At 47.3% G+C, this 21,593-nt stretch overlaps 2 protein-coding genes across 5 annotated transcripts; one reads left to right on the top strand and one right to left on the bottom strand.

Annotated features, from left to right (window-relative positions):
• Nucleotides 1–12: 12 nt before the first annotated feature.
• Nucleotides 13–15,046, top strand: ANKRD45 (ankyrin repeat domain 45). 2 transcript variants are annotated; one of them, XM_032806103.2, is made up of 8 exons: nucleotides 13–295; nucleotides 1,850–2,019; nucleotides 5,008–5,307; nucleotides 6,065–6,232; nucleotides 11,469–11,563; nucleotides 12,498–12,636; nucleotides 14,026–14,110; nucleotides 14,758–15,046. In XM_032806103.2, exons 3-7 carry the CDS (start codon nucleotides 5,025–5,027, stop codon nucleotides 14,076–14,078), a joined length of 738 nt encoding a protein of 245 aa, XP_032661994.1. In that variant the 5' UTR covers nucleotides 13–295; nucleotides 1,850–2,019; nucleotides 5,008–5,024; the 3' UTR covers nucleotides 14,079–14,110; nucleotides 14,758–15,046. The 2 variants fall into 2 exon arrangements, with proteins under 2 accessions (XP_032661994.1, XP_032661996.1); XM_032806105.2 differs by having other exon boundaries at nucleotides 1,850–1,994.
• On the bottom strand, nucleotides 7,175–20,456 carry TEX50 (testis expressed 50). 3 transcript variants are annotated; one of them, XM_032806107.2, is made up of 2 exons: nucleotides 9,896–10,553; nucleotides 7,175–7,508 (listed from the first exon to the last, which is right to left on the bottom strand). In XM_032806107.2, exons 1-2 carry the CDS (start codon nucleotides 10,217–10,219, stop codon nucleotides 7,239–7,241), a joined length of 594 nt encoding a protein of 197 aa, XP_032661998.1. In that variant the 5' UTR covers nucleotides 10,220–10,553; the 3' UTR covers nucleotides 7,175–7,238. The 3 variants fall into 3 exon arrangements, 1 of the variants encoding a protein (XP_032661998.1); XR_004377246.2 differs by lacking the exon at nucleotides 9,896–10,553 and adding an exon at nucleotides 20,087–20,456 and having other exon boundaries at nucleotides 7,425–7,508; XR_012656267.1 differs by lacking the exon at nucleotides 9,896–10,553 and adding an exon at nucleotides 14,739–14,796 and having other exon boundaries at nucleotides 7,444–7,508.
• Between the last annotated feature and the right edge of the window lie 1,137 nt (nucleotides 20,457–21,593).

The raw sequence follows: 21,593 nt of genomic DNA on the forward strand, positions 1-21,593 counted from the left end.
AAACCGGCCCGCCCCCTTTCCTCCTCCCGGGATGGGGGCTCAGGGGGCCCAATGGCGGCACCAGGCTGAAAGCGAACGCCTGGCCGTTATGGCAGCGAACTGCGCTGGTATTGCCCTGAGTTGTCACGGCATCATCATGAAGTGTCATGTAAAGCCTCCTGGCAGTGTGTCACCGCCCAATAAGGTGGCTACTAGTCCCTTATTACAAGGATGTCCTTTATGTTTTCATCTTTGAACAAGATTGGGAGTTACTGAGTGCTGCAAAAACAGCAAGAAATACCTCACGCGAATGTAGGTGAGTACTGCTTATTATTATTATTAGTAATGGTGATCATAATAATGTCGGGAGGAGGAGTGGAGTGAGAGTGCTAAGAAAACATCTTGTAATCTTGGCAACCCTGCTGTCTAGTGTCACTGTGTCATGTCAACGGTCACCACCAAGCATTATGGTAATGGGTTACTGCCAAGTGTCACGGCAAAGTGTCATGGTAACAGGTCACCACTAAGTGTCACTGTGTCATGGCAAAGCATTATTGCAGCAGCCACCACCAAGTGACATAGTAGCAGGACACTGCCAAGAGTCACTGTGTCATGGCAAAGCATCATGGCAACAGTTACCACCAAGTGTCATGGTAATGGATCACTGTCAAGTTTCACTGTGTCATGTCAAAGTGTCATGGTAAGAGGTCACTGTAAAGTGTCACTGTGTCATGGCAATGGGTCACCACCAAGTATCATAGTGTCCTAGAGAAGCAGTCACCTCACAGCAATGCATCCCTCCATCATGTCAGTGTGTCATGGAGAAATAGTCACACCAAAGGGTCATAGTGCCATAATAGAGCATCACCAGGCCACAGGAAAGCATCATAGCAAAGTAGCACCACATCACAGTGAAGTGTCACTGTGTCATGATAAAGCGTCACAGCGAACTGTTGTGGAGAAACATGCCAATGAAGCATCACCATGTTGAGGCAAAGCATAGCCATATCACAATGAAGTGCTACCAACCCACAGTGCAAAATATCGCCAAATGTGGCTTAATGCCTCAGCACTCCTGATGACAAGAATTCAGAATAATAAAATGCAGGGTCACACATTTTTTTTAAACATTCAAAATTTGTAGGCATGTTCAGGCTACATTAAGATCCATAATTACAGTGCTTGGCACATTTTCACTTATTTAAAGTGGGATGACCCTGGAAATTTTGGGGACAGGTGGGATTTCTTCCTGTTTACTAGGTAAAGATTATTATCCCCATTTTGCAAATGAGGAAATGGAGGCATGGATAATTTACATGACTGGCCCATGATCACACAGTGAGTTAGTGACAGAGCCAGATATAGAATTCAGGACTTAGTCCAACATTCCAGCACAATCCAGCAGCTTAAGAAAACCTGAACTAATAATATTTTACATTTCTAGAGCACTGTTCCTCCCAAAGAATATCAAAGTACCCTACAAATTGCAACCTCTGCAACAAGTGTGTTGTGTTTTTTATTCTTTGCCTATCAGAATAACTCAATATGCTCAGAATGACTCAAGACAATTCCCATCTCCACACCAGGCAATAACAGTGGTGAGAGAATAGCAGATTTGTGTTGGGTGAAAGAAGAGCATTTGCAAGACCTCATCTCAGTATACTTCAACTGGACTCTGATTCTACAAAGACTCATGCTCCTTCCTAAGCATGACAACCCATTTCAAAACAAATGACACGATACCAAGGGTTTGGAAATGGCTTTTAAATCCCTTCCGTAAAAATTACAGTGTCAGGAGATGCAGGCTGGCATCAGAAGGCTTTGATGAGTCCTCCAGCATATTCACCAGTGATTTCCCTCTCATTTCCAGACTCAGTGGCATTGTGCACCCTGGAACTCTTGGCAGGGAGGAGAGTTACGGTGGCACACAGAGGACTGTTGCTATGGCAACAGCAGAAGCTGTCTGCATCGGTGGGGCCAGGCAGGGTCCGGAATAGCTTTCTTGGAACTCGGGGGTGAGGACATCCTCACTGTGCACAGGTTTGTGTGAGCCCTAGAGCAGCCATGGGGCCCTAACTGTGACTTGTTCAGTATGGTCATTTAGGGCCTGATCCTGAGAATCTGCACTAGGGAGCTGTGGGACGTTGCAGGTGTGGTGCTTGTTTTCCCATAGCAACCTGGGTCGTCGGGAGCCACTAAGAAGCATTTGACCAGAGAACAATGAAGGTGCATGCACGAATCCAGTGCAGCAGGCCCCTGTCTTGTGAGCTTCGATGCCACTGTGCAGGGGACCTCCCCTTGGCAGCTGGCCCTTTGTCCTATGTTTTTCAACACAGTTACCCTGAAAACTGTGTGAGCATGGTACCTGCAGCTCCCACTGGGATCAGTGAGTCTGGGGCACCCAGCACCAGTCAGGATCAGGTGCTTCTATGACAAATCCTCCTCTAACATGGCTTTCCTTCTTAAATGTTTGTGAAAATGGCACTTTCCCATGGGCTGGAGAGAGAAGTAGCCTCACAGTAAGAATGTATTTGCCCTCTCATGAGAAAACAGAAACAAAATGGTTCCTGTCAGCTTAAGTGACGTTGGGCCTGATGCAATTTCCAGGTATGGACTCTTTCTCCTGTGCAGAGCCCCACTGACTTCACTGGGACGCTATGTAATCCTCTGTCCTGAATTAACTGAGTTAGGCCCTGATCCTGGGAAATACATGCCAAACTGTCCCTAGAAAGTCCCTCTCTTATGGAATACATAGATATTAAAGTCTCCTGTGTTTTTGTTCCTTAATCTCCAAGTGTTTGTGTATTTTAAATCTATGGATAAGTGCTTTTGTGATAAAATGAAAATAAACAATGGCTATATATATAATTTATATATATATATAATGGCTGTCAAACGATTAAAAAATAATTGCAATTGTGAGATAAAAATATTTGCAATTAATCAGTTTTAATCACACTTAATAATAGAATACTAATTTAAATATATTATAAATATGTTGGATGTTTTTCTACATTTTCAAATATTGATTTCAATTACGACATAGAATCCAAAGTGGACAGTGCTCACTTTATATTATATGATTACAAATATTTGTCATGTAAAAAAGATAAAAGAAACAGTATTTTTCAGTTCACTTTATACAAGTGTTGTACTGCAGTCTCTTTATTGTGAAAGTGCAACTTACAAATGTAGATTTATTTTTTTTACATAACTGCAGTTAAAAACAAAAGTCCACTTCTTCAGCCAATTGGTAAGACAAACAAATTTGTTCACATTGACAGGAGATAATGCTACCTGCTTCTTATCTATAATGTCACCTGAAAGTGAGATCAGACGTTCGCATGGCACTGTTGTAGCCAGCGTTGCAAGAAATTTCCGTGCCAGAGATGCTAAATATTTGTATGCCCCTTCATGCTTGGACCTCCGTTACAGAGGACGTGCTTCCATGCTGATGATTAAAATAAATGTGTTAATTTCTGATGGTGGCATCTGACTCAGATGATGAAAATGATGGTGCATTGGTCTGCACTGCTTTGGGTCATTTTTTTTTTACTGTGCAAATACTTGTAATAAAAAATAACATAAAGTGAGCACTGTACATTTTGTATTCCATGTTGTAATCAAAATCAAAATATTTGAAAATGTAGAAAAACATCCAAAATATTTATAATAAATTTAAATAGGTATTCCATTATTGTTTAACAGTGTGATTAAAACTGTGACTAATCCCTACTTTTTAATTTAGTTAATTTGTTTTGTGTTAACTGCAATTAATTGACAGTCCATATATATACAAAAAACATACTGTGCCCAGTTTCAATGAGATTAAAAACTATGTCCCTATCCCCCAACCAATATCACTGTTGCTAGCTTTCTTGGGCTGTAATTAATTGCCTCACAACAACCTTGCAAATTTACATTATTATCCCCAATTTACCAATGGTGAAACCAACACATGGAGAAGTTATGTGACTTTTTTCTGAGGTCACACAGGGCCTCATACTTCTACTGAAATCAATGGGAGTTTTTCCATTGATTTCAATGGGTGATGGAGCAAGCCCACTGCTAATAAGTGACAAATCAAGATCTAGAACCCAGCAATCCCAACTTTCAGTGGTCTACTCTAATAATTAGTCTTGCAGCTGCAAGAGAATAGGAGCCCATGATCTTCAATACCAAAATAATTATCCTTCTCCAGCAGCCCAGTAAAAAGTAAAACTGCGAATTGATATGTTTCACTTTAGCCAGGAGGAGGAGTCAGTAATGGGATGAATATACACTATAGTAATGGAAATAAATTGACCCTGGGCAGAAAAATCACATTTGAAATCTTTATGTAAGGGCTACTGAGTTCAAAGAAAGTTCATTGTCTTACTCATACCAAGCTCTTCCTGATGTATAAACTCACGGAAATCTGTCTTAATTTATCACAATGATCTGCACTTAATGTTGTCGCTAGTTAATTTGATCTGCTCTGCCTGAGTTAGGTGGCAAGCCCTTTTAAACATTACATTCTGCAAAACTGGCATGTGCACTGATAACAATATAAAAACAGTACTGCCAAACTCAAAGTTCAAAACTCATGATTCTGACTCACACAAATCACAAAATTGGCTTTAAAATCATGAGATTTTTAAAAAAGTAGTAAATGTTGGGTTCTTGGTATTTGCCTTCTGGGGTTTGAGCCATTAGGGTTGACATTTTCCAGCTGTACTCTGCAACCACAAGGCACGCAGTGTACTTTGTTTTTTAAATGAAAGTTGAGATTCGCATGCAATATCATGGTTCCAACAGCTGGGGCTTTAAGAAAAATCACAAGACCCACGATAAAATAATGAGAGTTGGCCACACTGTAAATAAAAAGAATACATTCATATCAGGGAGGGTCATTGGTGAATATTGGATGTGCCCCATTCTATTTCGGAAAAGACCCAGGTTACAATCCTGGTGAATATATATATGGGCAAACCACAAAACCAATCAGCTGCTTTAAAGGATTCCATACTGTTCCTCCTTTTTTGGCAGACATTGCTCTAGAGACAATGGAGCTAGTAGAAGCAACACAGCCAGCAGATACAGGGGAGCCTAAGGAGCCAGAGTATTCTAACCCTCTCCTGAGGCATGCTCTCACTGGAGATGTGGAAGGTGTGCAGCAGATTTTTGCCGACCCAGAAGACCCTGATGGTGAAAGGGCCATGCAACTTCTCATGGAAAAGGACATCGTAGGGAGAGACGTACTGTACGCAACCAGCATGGCTGGACAGAGTGCAGTCATCAGAGCCCTGGCAAAATACGGAGTGGTCATGAAGGATAAAACAGCCAGAGGTATACTACTGACGGCAGCGGGTGACAGATTGGGCCCCACACCTGCTCACTCCGGCCCTGACCCAGTTCCCATCCAAACCGATGCATTGACTTGATTGGTGCAGGATCAGCCCTTCTGCTCCTTCAAGCTTAGCTTCACTTCTCTGAATTCACATTCACTTATTCCTTCCACCCTCCACTCTGCTTCTGTGAAGCTTGATCCAAGCACCACTGAAGTAATGGGAGCCTTTTCATTGACTTCACTAGGCTTTGGATCCCCACATGGCTTTATACTCACCTCCTCTCTATGCTCACTCACTCCCCCTATCCTGGCCTCTCCTCTGTTCCCTTCGTGTAACTCTCCACTGTTAGAAATTGATCTTCCTGTTCTGTTGTCCCAGCTGCTAGATCATCTCTCACTTCCTGCAACCTAAATTCTCTAACCCGCTTGCTGCAAAACTTCCCTTTCCTCTGTTGTACCACTGATTCCAGACTCCATATGCCTTTCCCCTCCCATCCATGGCTGGCTCCTTCCCTGTACATTTTGTCCGAGGATTGCCCTTGGCCACAATTTTCTCCCCGTCCTCACTCTGCTGTGCAGTACTGGTTAGTTGCTGACCTCCCCTCCACTGGCGGCTGCATTACAGAGGAGTTTCACATGTACTTAGCACTTTGGGAAGAAAGTTGCTCTGAAAATGCGAAGTATTATTGGCTGGCATTTGACCCACAGCAAGATACCTCTCCCTTTGATTCTGATGACTTCTCTGTCATCCCCCAGGTTACACACTCCTCCACTGTGCTGCGGCCTGGGGCCAGCTGGAGACTTTGAAAACACTGGTAGAACTGGAAGCTGATATTCTAGCAACGACTTTCCAGGGTGAAAAGGCCCGAGATATAGCCCACCGTTATGCACAGATAGACTGTGTCGAATTCCTGGACTGGGCAGGTGAGACTGGTAATGCCCAGCTACACAGGGGAGGTTGTGATCACCATGGGTTAGAGCCTCAGCTGGTGAAAGTCCATCACAGCTCCATTGGAGTGAATGAAACTATGCTGATTTACACCACCTGAAGATCTGACCCCCATGTCTGTAGGTCAAGTGAATTTTAAATACTACTCTAGACCTGACCTCTAAGGTGATTGATCCAACAACAAATGCAGCTCCTAAGGTGAGAGCTGCACCAGTAACTCTGTGGGTGGCCCCTTGGTGCCCATGCCCTAAGGAAAGTCCTGGATAGCAGAAATGTAAAGCATCAGGCTGAGGTTCTCTGGTCCTGCCAAGCAATTCTCAGTGTAGGACCAGAGAAGAAGGGACAAAGCTGGTTTACCCTGTCCATGCAGCTCCCTGACACGCAGAGTGGTCAGGGAGCAGTTTGGCCCCTGGTGTGACCCAGCAGCTACAGCCCTAAGGGGCCATTCTAGCAGCCAGGGGTTGCTGGATACAGTGGCTCTCCAGTCATGCCCCCCGTTCCTTGGCCATGCCCACTGTACTGGGGGAGCTGATGTACAGCACTTATTCTGGTTCCATTCCATATGGGGATTCACCTTTGGCTAGAGGAGTCCCCAGTTATCTGGAATAAGGCAGCTTTCCAGCTGCCTTGCATTGAGGGAGTGGCTCAAAGCAGTTGGATCACAGGAGAGAACTGGGGCTTCTTTCTGCCTAGTACAATGTTATTTTACTGACGTTCCAAATTCAAAGTGCCGTCACCACGCTTCTGAAAGATTTTTTTTTAAAAGTCCCTCTTTCTCCCCTCCTCCTTCCTCACCTTGTCCATGGGAACATTGACAACATTCAATTCTCAAACTGTCATCATTAGATAAATATTCAAACAAACAGACATTGACTTTGGATTGGCTCTGTCCTTGACCTCCCCACTCTCCTGCAAAGAATATGGATAAACAATTATCAGAGCACAAAAATATGATTGTTGTCCAAGAAGGAGTCCTTTCCCTTATACTTCCTGCATCACGGTATCTGTGCTGGAGCAGTGGCTGTACAGACAAATAGGGAAGATCTCTTCATCCTTAATTTCTTCTTCCTTCCTCTTCTTACTTAACTTCCGGTGCTGGGCTTCTTTCCTGTGATGGTGGCATACATACTTCAGGCATTTCATCATGATAGACGTGTTTGCCACCAGCCTGCAGAGCATTTTGTCCACGTTGCAGGTGCACTCAGCATGAAATTCTGTCGTGACAGAAACAGAAGAGGTCTTCACAGACACCTGAAAAGACAAAGCAGATGACATTGTGACAGTAATTCTTTTCATTGAGAGCCAAAAGCCATCAGCCTGGATTTCTTATTTACCAATTCAAGAGTCTGCAGGCCAGATCTTCAGCCAGTGTAAGTCATCTTCACTGACTTCAGTGGAGCTATGCTGATTTACACCAGTCTGGGGATCTGGCCCATGGATTTCAGTGGAGGTATGCTGGTTTACATCAGCCTGGGGATCTGGTCCAGTCTGTTGTTCTCCAGAGATTTACTTTTTGCAGGTCGTTATAAGAAAACTTCAGACTTATCCTCCCATCCACCTGCTAAGGCTCCCACTGGGTTCTATCCTGGCTGTTACAGTACTTTCAAATGTCTCCATTGCCCATTTTAGGGCTTAAATCAATCTCTAACTCTTAGGGACTAGGATGAGACCTTCCTGGGGGCAGATTACCCCCACATCTACCTATAGGGGGTTTCTTGCACCTTTCTCGGATGTGTCTGGTTTTGCCAGAGACAGGCCACTGGGCTAGATGATCACAAGTCTGAGCCAGTCTGGCTGTTCCTATGTTATGTTCATGGTGCATGAGATAAATCCTTGAGCGAGCCCATGCTACAGAGTTCTTTGCCGTTAGGTTCAGTCCTCAGAATAGCAATTCAGTTTAAAACGATGAGGCCCAGTTGACCTGTCCCTTTAAAATCAGCCCTTTCCCCTTTGATGGTTCATGGAGAGGTTTCCAGCCTCTTGGAACAGTGCTGAAGAAGGAGCCAGAGCATTTTAAATAATCAACAAGTCAAGTTTCTTAAGCATCATCTAGAGACTGCTGACAAAGGGTCTAATCCTGGGCCTGCTGATGTCAACGGCAAAACTCCTCTTTTCTTTGGTGTGAGCAGGACTGAGCTGTAAGGGCCACTTCCTGATGCACTTACACTGAGCTGTACCTTGCTTTGTGAATAGTCCCATTGACATACAGCACTCTGCCCCAAAAGCAGCAGGGCCCAGGTCCTCAAGATATCTAGGCTCCTAATTTCCACTGATTTCAGTATAAGTTAGGAGCCAAAATACTTGGAGGAACTGGGCCAAGATCTACTCCATCTGAAAGCCCAGGTGCAAGTATGTTGCCTCACTGAGGGCGCGTGTGATCTGAGTACAGATGGCAGCCCTGCCACGTGGGCAAGCCGGAGCAAATCCTTGAACGTGGATTAATTTGGAAAGCTCATTGTTTGCAGCAGCAAGGCCCCAGGCATCTACTGTTTGGTGATCACCGAATGTTTGGAATGTTACCCCCTCTCATCTCTCTGCTGCTCCTTTCCTTACCTCTTTGGATTCAGAGAGTACCATTCGGTATTCCTAATCCAGTGGTTCCCCACCAGGAGTCCCCTGGGGGCCATGGGCAGGTTTCAGGGAGTCCACCAAGCATGGCCAGTGCTAGACTTGCTAGGGCCCAGGACAGAAAGCCAAAGCTCTGCCATGCAGGACTGCAGCCTGAGGCCTCGAGCCCCACCATCTGGGGCTGAAGCTGAAGCCTGAGCAACTGAGCTTCACAGTGCTCCCTGTGGCATAGGGCCCCAGGCAGTTGCCCTTCTTGTTACCCCTTAACGCTGGCCCTGGCTTTTAGATGCAGAAGAACAGTTGTTGTGGCACAGGTGGGCTGTGGAGTTTTTATAGCATTTTGGGGGGGCCTCAGAAAGAGAAAGGTTGAGAACCTCTGCACTAACTGACGCTGTAAGCTCTCTGGGGCAGGGACTATTTTTGTTTTACTACTCTCTGTGCAGCACCAACCACCATGGGACCCTGATCCTTTACTGGGGTTCATAAGTGCCACTCTAATACAAATAATAGTAATAGTATACGGGTAGGCTTTCCCTAGACCTCTGGCCATACCCAGAGGGCTCCCACCTCCCCCAGGAAATGGGACTCAAGGTTCAGGGATGATCCAAGCCAAAGCAGTGGGTGCTGTCCTGGGCTGGTTGCTATTTCCCACATTTAAATGCCTTGACTCTAGCTGTTCATAGCCTCTAGCTGTATCATGGCACAAAACTCTAAAGCTGACAACCGCCTTTGGCCAACACAGGGTTTCAACACCTAAATAAGTGGTCTGACTTCCCAAAGTGCCAAGCACACAGCAGAGCCCCTGGAGACATAAGTACCATCAATGGGAGATCTTGAGTGCTCAGTATTATTGACAATCAGGCCACTTTCTGAGGTGCCCAAATATGGACTTAGCTTTAGTCTCCTATTTCTCCTATTTCTGAACCTTTTGGCCTTGGTGTCTTCAAAAGTTAGGCTTAAGTGTCTTGCCCAAGGCCACCCAGTGAATCAGTAGCAGAGTTAGTCAATTTCCAGTTCCATGCTCTAATCTAACCTGCACTGTTCCTACCTTGCTCATTTCCATCACTCACCTTCTTCTGCGGTCTTCTCAATTTGCTCCAAAGACCACATACACATAAGCCCCCTAAGAGGAAAAGTATAATTTTGCAGCTGGTATACAAAACCTCCAACCATCCTTTGCCTATTTCCAGGTAAGTAAAGCAGTGAGACAGTTGGTCCAGAGGGTAGGGCAGGCAGTTAGATTGAAGTGGAGTTCCAAGTTGCAGTTGCTCCAGATCTTCTGGAAGAATTTCCCATCCAACTCTAACCCAGCTGGGGCGATCACAAAGGCAGAGGGTCTCTTGGAACAAGGCAATCCAGACAGGAAAGACTAGGGAGACACCTCGGACAAACATTATCTTCTTTTTTTAAGAGGAAAGGTCTCCAGTGACTTGATCATCAGCATGTACCAACTGCAGCCAGAGATCCAGCAGCAAATAGCCTGTAGAGTTCATACTGTAGTGCCTTGGATGGATTTTAAGCAAATGAACCACTCCACCATGGCGTTTTGTGGCTTGTGACCAAGCTTCAGTCCTGAGTGCTAGAGAAGTTGTCAGCTGGTAACATCATCAGCCAGTGGCGTCTGCTTTCAAGAAAGGTATTGTGATGTCATAAGGATCTCAAAGCTTTTTTCAGTGAGCATCGTAAGAAGTTAAAGATATAAGCAGCCTAACATGGTCTAGCAGCTAGAGTGGGGAAGGGGGAGTTAGAAAGATTGACTTCTAATCCCAGATCTATAACTGATTTAGCCACTCTGTGACTCAGTTCCCCATTTGTAAAATGGAGATCATATTGACCCGTTTTGTACAGTGCTTTGAAATCCACAGATAAAAGGAGCGATAGAAGTGCAAATTATTGTTAATACAGATGTTTGACTTGCTAAGCATGCTGTTCTAGTACAGCCAGTTATATTTATGAAACTAGGTAACATGAGAAACCTGGTGTCATTGAGTGGTTGTGAACCTCTTGTGCACACAACTAGTCCCATTGAAGTCACAGCTCCTCTTGTGAGTAACTGCTCTGTTGTGAGTCAGGGGTTCACAGTCTGGCCCCCGAATGACTTGGTCAGGGCAGTGCTCTGCATTGTACTCTTTCTAATATACACAGTTTTGCCAGTGACTGACCCCTCAGGTTTGCAGCCTACAAAGATGACCCTTAGTGTAGGTGTGACCCTGTGGGAGGCTAAGCTCTTGGGACTTCCCTTGAAGTCCAGGGGAACTAGAGGCACCCACCACCTCACAGGAGCAGGCCTATCATTTCTAGATCCTTAGCTGGCAGAAATTGTCATTGAAGGCAGTGATTTACATCAGCTGAGGATCTGTCCTGTTGTGCCTAGTTTCCCAATCTATAAAACGGGACAATAGACTTATCCACCTCCCGGGAGTATGATGAGCCTTCATTCATTATAATTATAAACCCCAAGAGCTTCCAAGGAAGGGCAAATATTTAGTACCTAAATAGCCTTAAAGCAGTCCGGATCCATATGGGACACAAGTCTGGTTCCTTTCGTGTAGCAGTCTGTCTCTCTATAAGCCCCTGCCTCGTTCTATGAGTACTTCCCCATGACTAACCTTGTTTCTTCATCGTGTGTGTCCTGTTTCGCAGAAGCTAAGCAGGCTCTGCGGACGTTCATTGCCCACATCCAGGCAACGATTGCAGACCCAGAGAAGGTGCAGGGAAGGCTGAACAAGGAAGACAAGGTACAGTGCAGAGCTCTTATCAGGAGAACTGACCTATTCACAGTAAAGTTTAGAACTGCCTTCTTGATTCCATGTGGGGATATGTTTTCTGCTCACAACACCCTTTGCAGAATAAGAGGGAAGGAGACTACACTCAGCAGTGCTTGCAATGGGGAGCAGATCAGCATATGAATGATAATACTTTGATAGCCTGCTGGAGAAGGTGCTGGATAAACACAAAGTCTCAGATCACAAAGGTATTTGGGTGTCTAACTCCTATGGATTTCAATGGGAGTTGGACACCTAAATCCCTTTGAGGATCTGATGCTTTGCACATATGAATGAAGCCTTATAGGTCCTGTGCGAGGTGAGTGTTATCCCCAGTTACAGATGGGGAAAGCGACCCACGGAGAAGTATTCCAAGGTTACACAGGGAGAACGGAGCCCACACTCCTCCTGCCTGCTCTAGCCCTTTCACTGCACTCTTAACGCTGAATCGCTTGGAATCTCGTATTGCTTTGCAGCATCTCCTGTAGCCCAACAGCATTTATGGGCTCTGAAGAGAGTAGCACCCAGTTCTCCTGAACCCAGAGGCACAGGAAGAGTGAGCGTCTGGTTCTGGATGATATCTTGGGAACTCCTGGCTCCCAGTCCTGTGCTCTGATCACTACACCATACCTCTCTCTTCAATTAACTGATACAAACTTAATCTATGTGCCTTATTTGTAACTCCTAACAGGAGAGGCCAGTTTCAGTTCAAGAAGGCCAATGTTGCATCCTCTCTTTAGTGGCTGACAGAAGCAGGCATGTAAGAGATCACACAGGCAGTTTGACCCTGGGTTGTTACCTGACCTTCTAATTGAATGAGAGGGGCCACTTGTAACCTCATCTAAAACGAAGTAACTGATTTCGGAGGTCGCCTTCTAAAGGTTAATGTCCCTTGTCTCTTCTACAGAACATGTCTCTCAGCGCCTGTCGTGTAAAATCTGACTGGCTTGAGAACGCCAAGGAGCCCACCAGACAAGACTTCCTGGATCAGAAGCAGCAGCTAGAAGATATCATGCTTCCTGTCTTCACAAAGCTGGCCACGCCCCGTGAGTATTGGGGCTACAGAGCTCAGAGCCTGAAGGGCAGGATGAATCCGTTAAACGATTATCAATATCTGTGTATAATAATAATAAAGAATAATAATGAATAGACTAATAAATTATTGAAAAATAAATTTAGATAGTCATAGCCACTGAATACAGAGTGGGCTTTTGAGTGACCATATAAATTAAAATGATACACGTTTGTTGCCCTACACAACATAGTATATGGTATTTCTAGGACAAGATTACCTGAGGGTGTGCTGTGGCAGAAAGATTATAGGCCCAATTCTATAGTCCTTTAGGGTAGCTTTGTGCTGGTCTCCACCCCTTCTGACTGGAAAGCAGGGAGAGGATGGATGAACACCTCCATCCTGTGTGTACAGAAGGTGCTCAGACTTCAGGCAGACAGGTGCCATAATGGAATGCAGGTGGAGAGATGGGAACCTGTGATGGGGAGAAATAAATCTGAAGAGTTGTTCACTGTTGAGTTAGGAATGTGAGAAGGACACGCCAGAGGCCAGGGAACCTCCTAAGGATGCAGGGGGCTCTTCTCCTCCTTCTGCGTCAGGAAATCCTGGATTTCCTTGCCCAAACGTATCTCACACCCAATTATCCCTGGCTCGGATGCCCTCCCACTCCCCTGTAGCTCCCAAACCCCAGCAGTTCCTTAGTCACCCAGCCTCTTGACCTCTGCCACCCAAATTCTCCCCTTGGAGCCACACAAAACCTAAGGGCCAGAACCTCCAAACTCATCACTGCCTCCAACCAAATCCCTTCTTAAGTGCTCTCACTCCCCGCTTCTCTCCTCTATCCAAATCCCCTGCTCTCCAGCCCAGGCCACAGACTCTATTTTCCTCAATATCCAAAGTCTTTGACTGCCCTAATCTTCCCACTCAGTCCTCGCTTCCTGGCTAGTCTTTTCCCAGTCATCTTCCATCATGAGACTGAAGCCAGAGAGGACTGTAAAGCAGAAGGGGTGGGGAAGAGACCCTGCAAGCTCTAAGGGAGTCGCTCTGCATGTGCCAGCTGTGCTGGGATTCTCCTTAGACACCAAAGGAAATTCCCAGACAAAGACTTTGTTAGTTGGAGTAACGATGGAGAGCACATCAGAGACTTCAGGCTAAAACCCCTCCCAGGGACTAAAAATACTGAGATTCAATAGGTCTGATGAGGAAGGGGCACACAGCAAGGGAATGGTCATTCAGCATTGCTGTCAAAAGTGACCAGAGCACAAAGCCCTCTGTCTCTATGTCTGGAAATGATGTTGACCGTTTTCTCAGCTCTCTCAGCTGCAACGCACTGTATTTTCCATATCCATTAGTCTGTAACTGCACTAGAGGAGGTAGTATTAGAGCGCTATGAAGCATCGCTTGGAAATCTGCTGTCTTGCAGGTCCTCTGACAGCTAAGAGCACCAGGTCGGCATTGAACTGCAGCAAAATCTGAAGCTTCATTTCCACATCTCCTGCCTGTCTCAGGTCTTATATTTTTTTAAGCCTCACACATATATAGTCATTAATCTGAAAATACAGCCCTAGAGCCAAACTTTGGGAAAGGGTGGGTCCACATGCAGACCCAGCAGCATGGACCCATCCCTGATCAGTTTCTAAATGCCAAAAGAGCAAGGTTGTTTTTGGTTTGTGAAAGGTCAGATGAGGTGCTGGCTATTCTATGTTATCTGGGTCAGTGGCACTTTCAATTCAATTCAATTCAGCGAGACTTTATTGGCATGACAAGCTTTACAAGTGTTGCCAAAGTGTTAAAAAGGGACAGACCCCTTAGGCCTGTCAGAGGCAGGGATGACCCACTCAGGCTGAGATTAGATACAGTCTTTGGGGTTAGATCTCCTGTAGCTCGGTGTCATTGCTGGCCCTTTCTGATCCAGAGGCTGGTTGTTTCAGCACCACAGTAATTTAGACGCTGATTTTGAGGTGCTGGGCACCTGCAACTCCCAGTGACGCCAATAGGGGGCAGTCCTTCTCAGGGTTAGGGTCTTCATCATAGTGTTTTTTTGCGCTGCAAGTCTACTAATTGCAGACCTGAGATCCCCAACTCCTGCTCACCCTGAACTTTCCACTTTAAAAAACCAGCCTGACTTTGCAGTACCTCTTTGATGCTTTCCCAGGTATAGCTGTTGTCCCAGATGGCAGAAAACCTTCTAAGGATCATGCCTGCTGAAACAGGAAGGACAAAGCACAGCTGGGCTGTCAGGCTCGCTCTCTCACTTCAGTTATTACTACAGGGCGCTAGTCATGTGAGGTGCTTTACAAACACAGAAGGCAAAGGCCCTGTCCTGGAGAGTTTGCAATCTAAAAATAGCAAAGTCTCTCACCTGTCCCTCCCTTGAATCAACAGGTGCAGTTTAAAATCACCCAGCTGAGCACGTGCTGGAGGCTGCGCTCTGGCTGTCCTTAGTGGAGCTTCTGTTTTTTTTTCCCATGCTGGTTTAAACCTCAGTCTCCTTCTCGTTTGGGTCAAGGCCATTCTGTGACTGGGACAAGGGCTCGGCCTACGTGTGCTCATTGTGTTCTGGGCCAAGCATGGATGGTCCCCAAGGGTTATGCTGGGGCATCTTTCCCTGACTGGAATCGCCTGGCTGCCAGAGCCTCCGTGACTTGACTCTCATTCTGTAGTGCTATGTGCTGCCCACAAGCAAGATGCTCACAAGAGTCTTTCAGCCAGGATCCATCAGAATGAATTCCATCTGTTCACCTGGGTAGTGGATCCAGCACATGGCTGCTCACATAATCTTCTTGATGATGCAAAAAATTAATCAAATAGCAGTAATAACTCCTCAGCCATCCGGTGTGACTCATTGCCATGGCAGCAGGCAGAAAGCCAGTTTGCACCAAACATGCCATAAAATTAGTCAAATCCACCACCATATGAGCCATTGCTTTTGATTACTTAGCTGTCCCATGCATGCGCCCTGTGGCTGAGCTCTGACTAGGTCTTAAGGGAAGCTTGTGGGTAGGTCAGAGAGTAGCTCTGTTTGGCCCTTCTGTTGCCACAGGCACCTTATAAAATGCCCTCTTTAAAAAGTGTACCTGTTCGTTCACTCAGGTGAAGTTCAGCCTATGCAGATAGCCACTGCAAAGCTCGTGCCTCATTTAAACCTGACTGAGGGTATGGCTACACTGGAGAGTTGCAGCGCTGGTGATGGGTTTACAGCGCTGCAACTTACTCTGTGTCCACACTTGCAAGGCACAGCCAGTGCTGCAACTCCCTGGCTGCAGCGCTGGCTGTACACCTGGTCTGCTTGCGGGTATAACGATTGCAGCGCTGGTGATGCCAGCGCTGCTCGTCAAGTGTGGCCACAAAAGCGTTTTTATTGGCCTCCCAGGGTATTTAAGAGGTATCCCAGAGATTCCTGTCTACAACAAACCGAAGAATGGCTGAACTACGAGCTCCCCGGAACCTACTTATCTAAAAAACAAACACAGCTGCTCTTTGCTCCATCGATGTGACGCGAGCGGAGGCAGGGAATTGCTTTGGATATTTACAGCTGTTTGCTGTGTAGGGGAGGGAGGAGTCCGTGTTGAGCAGCTGCTTATGTGGTCTGTAAGGCTATTAGGAGTGCATAATTTGCTTTAGTGAATAAGAGAGAGGTGGGGGAAGGGTCAAACTTTTAAATGATTGAAGGTAGGTGCTGTGTAGTCTTCCAGTCCTTAGAACTTGCAAGGCAGGGAGCTGAGGAACAGTGTCAGCTCCAAAAATCCACTCTCTGTCTCCCCACGCTCCCTGTCACACTCCACCCCACACCCCCTGTTTTGAATAAGCACGTTGCAGCCACTTGAACGCTGGGATAGCTGCCACAGTGCACCCTCCAACAGCGCTATGCAAGGCTGCAAATGTGGCCACACTGCAGAGCTGGTAGCTGTCAGTGTGGCCACACTGCAGCGCTTTCCCTACACAGCTGTACGAACACAGCTGTAACTCCCGGCGTTGCACATCTCCAAGTGTAGCCATACCCTTAGAAGGTTTAAGTGGAGCATAGGCCTCGGGCTGACTCTCTGCATGAGCGGAGGAGAATGTCACAAAGAGCTGATACATTGTTAAGCTAATGACCCTCCAGGTGTCATTGTAAAGGACTTGCTGAGGGGGGCCCCTGTGAGTGACACTAACTAAGGGCATGGCTACACTTGCAGATGTAGAGCTCTTTGAGTTAAACCAGCCTTCGTCGAGCGCAGGGGGGAAAGCGCTGCGATCTGTCCACACTGCCAACTATCATTGGCCTCTGTTAGAGGCAGGATACTGGGCTAGATAGAGCATTGGTCTGACCCAGGCTGACTGTTCTGATGTACACTCTCCTTGGCAGCATTGTTGGGCTCACTAGCAGAGATTCCAATGTGTGGGCAGAAGAAGTGATCTGAAAGAAACCTCACCTCAGGCTATGCATATGTTAGTATCCCACAGAGCTATGCAGGAGGCAGTGATTGGGTTTCCAGTCACACACTCACTAGGCTTTGGGGAGCAGACAAATTAATTAAAACGGTGTTATTCCAGAGGGCGAATCTTAATGGCTTGGGGGAGCATGATGAATCATGCTGTGGTATTCCCCAATATTAACCTATTCCTTATGAATAGTCCAGTATGTTTAGAAAGACCAGCCTAGTCCTTCCATTACCTCATGTAAGAAACAGGGTCATCCTTAGCCATAGGCAGAATAGGCAGCCGCCTAGGGCACCACTAGGTCTGGGGCACCGCTCTGCGAGAGCCTGAACAGAGGGGAAGCAGTGGAGCATGTAAGAGCAGGGCTGCTGGGTCCTAGAGAGAGCCGAATGCAGCACAGTCTGAGGGAGGGGATTGGCTGCTGGTGTCTCTGAGATGGGTTGGGGGAAGGAAATCACCTGTGAGTATGACTCTTTCCCCTGGCGTGAGGTGAGGCAGGCTCTGCAGCTCTGGCAGTATCCTTTGTTGTTCCCCATAACGTCCATTCTTCTCCCCTCTGCCCCACAGAGTACCCCCCCGTTTCTCCCTCCCCTCCCATGGAGCACCCCTCTCTTCCCCCTCCCCTCCATCAGGGCTGGGTTGGTGAGGTGCTGGGGAGGAGTGGAGGCTGGCTGGCTGCCTGCTGAGGAATGAAAGTGAAAGTAACTCACTTCCTCGGCAGGCAGCCAGGATTGGAATGGTCGCACAGGGCTGGGCTGGGGATAGCCAGATAGCATGTGTGAAAAATCAGGACAGGGGGTTGGGGTAGGGTGAGCAGATGTCCCACTTTTATAGGGACAGTCCCAATTTTCGGGTCTTTTTCTTATATAGGCTCTTGGTGCCTATATAAGACACAGCCCCAAATATCGGGACTGACCCTATAAAATCAGGACATCTGGATCCGCTCACCCTAGCTGGGGAGCGCTTCTCTTCCCCGGGTGGAGCTGCACAGGGCAGGATGAGCTGCTGTGGCTCCGTGGGTGCCCCGTCCCTGAGATCAGATGCTGTGCTAACTTCACCATGGTCCGTTGGGCTGGTGGAGGTGCCTATTGGGGTGTGATTGGACCTGAGGGTTTGCTGCTGCTGTTGCCACTCTGCACCCCAAGAGGTGGATTTTGGGGTCCTGCAGTTTTCCATCTATCTCCTCCTCTACTGCAGCTGTTGGACCAGCAGGCTGGGGGTGAGCCAAGCATGAAAGCAGTACTGTGTTGCCATTTAGATTGTCATTTAACAAATTTGTTTGCCAAAAATGCTTGATAACAATCCTGAATTCAATTTCAATATTTTTTTTAAAAAAATAACAATATCTTAGCCAAAAACAGAAAATTAAGTTGTTGACAATTATTTGTGACAAGTTTGGTATGGGGAAGGGAGTGGGCCAGTTTTCATCAGAGAAACAAAAAATGTTGACTGACTTTCCTATAGCCCTGTTACTGCTAAATAGAGCCCTCCAACAACTGTAATATGCTCATCTCCTTACTAATGTATAGAGCAAGGGTCGGCAACCTACGGCACACGTGCCAAAGGTGGCACATGAGCTGATTTTTGATGGCATGCAGCGGCGAGCTGAATGGCTCAGCCCGCCACTGCTCTGGGGTTCCGGCTGCTGCCCCATTGGCACCCAGGGTCCCGGCTGCCGGCCCCACTCAGCACCCACTGCTGGCCTGGGGACCCCCAAGGAACCCCAGGCTGGCAGCAGCTGAGCTTGCCGGCGGCTGAGACCCCGGCTGAGGCACTCAACCTGCTGTCGGCCTGGGGTTCCATTCACTCAGCTGGCAGCGGGCTGACGGGACTAAATTCAACGAAATAGGAAAACAAGAGCAACTAATGACAAAGTGCAAGACCCTAGAGCAGCGGCCCCAACTTTTTCGTCTGGCGGGTGCCAGATGAAGGACCGTGGTGGCGGACAAGCATCTGCCGAAATGATGCCTAAATTTCGGCAGCATTTCAGCAGATGCTCATCCTCCAGCCAGTACATGGGTGCACTGAGAGGCCCCTGCGGGCACCGCGTTGGGGACCCCTGACCTAAAGAGCCTTCTGAAGCACGGTGATCATTTTGATTTAAATGGACTTGAACTGTACGAAAAATTGAGTTGTTGCCACATGCAAAATCGATGATGGACATACAGTTTATTTATACCAGCAAACTTGTTGACATATATCCTAATGTGTACATTGCCACTCGTATTCTACTGACAATTCCTGTAACAGTAGCATCAGGAGAACGGAGTTTCTCAAAACTAAAGCTCATTAAAAACTATCTCCGCTCTAGTCAGGAACACTTGACTGGTCTTGCTATTCTTGCAATCGAACAAGACATCACTTTGACATTATTACTGATTTTGCAGCCAAAAAAGCCAGAAAGATTGCTTTTAATTAAAAACTAATCCTTGTTTCAATACCTCTTCATAGAAATTTCCAATAAAATGTTGACAACTTAAAAAAAAATATTATTTGCATCATTCTGTCAAATCAGAATTTTTTCTATAGTGCTATTTCTTTAGTGCTAGTCCATCAGCATTACAGTGTGCTTAATTAAGTTCAACTGGTTTTAATAACATGCATGTGGCAAGTTTTCCAGTACTGTAAACTTACGTTTGTGTTGCTAAGAGCCAGACAGTCACGGGGGCACCAGTTTAATAATCTCGCCTAGGGCACCATAAATCCTAAGGATGGCCCTGGTAAGAAACCTTGCACCTAGTGAGCTAAAGCTTTGTTAGGGCCAGGGCCATCCTTAGGCATATGCAGCATACGCAGCTACTTAGGGGACCATGAAATTTGGGGCATCAAATTGCCCCATATTTCATGATGCCCTAGGCAGCTGTGTACTGCATATGCGGCAGCTCCAGCCCCGGTGACCAACCCTATACCTCAGCCGGCACCCCCCTGCAAGGGGGAGGGCCGTCCCTAGGGGGTGTGTGGGGACCCGAACAAGTCTCTCCGTCCTGCCTCTTAACCTTCCCCCCTGCTCCGTCCCAGTCCCGCCCCCATTCCACCTCTTCCCTCAGCGACCCCGCACTCACCAGCAGCGGCGGGAAGCAGAGCAACCCGGCCCCAGCCTGCTCTACTCCGCCAGCTCCCAGCCGCGGTGCTCGCCTTCCCGCCGCCGGTGAGTGAGGGAAAGGATCGCCTCCCGCACTCACCAGCAGCAGGAAGCCGAGAGACGCGGCCCCAGCGATGTCACTCGGGTTGGGGAAAGACCCTCTCCCAGCTCTCACCGGCGGCAGAAAGCGGAGCGCCGCCGCTGGGAGCTGGCGGAGTAGAGCAGGCTAGGCCCGAACTGCTCTGCTTCCCGCCACTGATGGTGAGTGGGGGATCCCTTCCTCCAAGCCCCCTCCCCTAATCAATATGGCTGGGGCCAGGGCAAGGAAAGCAGAGTGGGCTGCTCCCGACCCCCCCAATCCCCCAGGCCACTCTAGGCCTTGCCTACACTGGCGCTTTACAGCGCTGCAAATTCCTCGCTCAGAGGTGTGAAAAAAACACCCCCCTGAGCGCTGCAAGATACAGCGCTGTAAAGTGCCAGTGTAAACAGTGTCCCAGCTCTGGGAGCGTGGCTGCCAGTGCTGCAAGCTAATCCCCATGAGGAGGTGGAGTACGTGCAGCGCTGGGAGAGCTCTCTCCCAGTGCTGGCACTGTGACCACACTCACACTTCAAAGCACTGCCACGGCAGCGCTCCTGCAGCAGCGCTTTGAAGTTTCGAGTGTAGCCAAGCCCTGAGCCTGTGAGGCCCCCAAAAGTGGCCCCCCCCCAGCTCCTGCCTTCCAGACCCTGGGTGGTGGGGAGAGGCAGGGGGGCTGTGTAGGGCACCCAAATGGCTAGGGATGGCCCTGGTTAGGGCTGCCAGCTCTGTAGCACTTCTGTGCCTGTGTTAATACTTCTGTGGCACCTGGAAACCAACAGTCCCATGACCCTGAGCTAAACCTCACCACTCCTAAGCAGCTAGGTATTATCCCTGTTTTACAGAAGGGGATCTTAAGGCAACTAGAAGCTAAGTGACTTCCTCAAGGTCACATGAGAAATTTGTGGCAGAACTGGGGACAGAACCAGCTATCTTGAGCTAGCTGATAGAAAAAGCCTAAACTCCAGAACTTAGAAGTGGAGCAGAAGAAGAGTCGCACCTTGGGGTCTAACTTTTACCTTCATAGGCTATTTCTAACTTGCTTGTGCCCCTCATCAGGTTTTTATTAGCATGGTGTTGATCCTCCAACTGCAGCTGATTCTCCTGGTGCGTGAATGGGCAGGGCATGTATGGTAGCAGAGCCTGCCAGGGAAATGTATGGTGGTACATTCAGAGCCGGTGCAAGGATATTTTGCACCCTGGGCAAAACTTCCACCTTGTGCCCCTCTGCCTCCCCTCCCCCCCCAGAGCATCAGTCATTATAAATTTTCAAAAATGAATACTGCATAATGTGGCATTGTTCATTAGAATTAATACACGTTTGCCTTGAAAATTTATTTATTTCATTATTTAGTCTACTTATTTAATGAAAATAAATGGCCTTGGGTCTCCTGCATGGGGCTAGAGTCCC

The sequence above is a fragment of the Chelonoidis abingdonii genome, chromosome 7, assembly GCF_003597395.2.
Source record: "Chelonoidis abingdonii isolate Lonesome George chromosome 7, CheloAbing_2.0, whole genome shotgun sequence".
NCBI lineage: Eukaryota > Metazoa > Chordata > Testudines > Testudinidae > Chelonoidis > Chelonoidis abingdonii.

Bases quoted from the DNA above. Each gene is read 5' to 3' on its own strand.
- ANKRD45 (XM_032806103.2), top strand. From the start codon at position 5,025: ATGGAGCTAGTAGAAGCAACACAGCCAGCAGATACAGGGGAGCCTAAG. The intron at 5,308-6,064 runs GTATACTACTGA...GTCATCCCCCAG, and splicing joins GAAGGATAAAACAGCCAGAG to GTTACACACTCCTCCACTGT. The intron at 12,637-14,025 runs GTGAGTATTGGG...GCTGTCTTGCAG, and splicing joins CACAAAGCTGGCCACGCCCC to GTCCTCTGACAGCTAAGAGC.
- TEX50 (XM_032806107.2), bottom strand. From the start codon at position 10,219: ATGTTTGTCCGAGGTGTCTCCCTAGTCTTTCCTGTCTGGATTGCCTTG. The intron at 7,509-9,895 runs GTGAGTGATGGA...TTGTCTTTTCAG, and splicing joins TGAGAAGACCGCAGAAGAAG to GTGTCTGTGAAGACCTCTTC.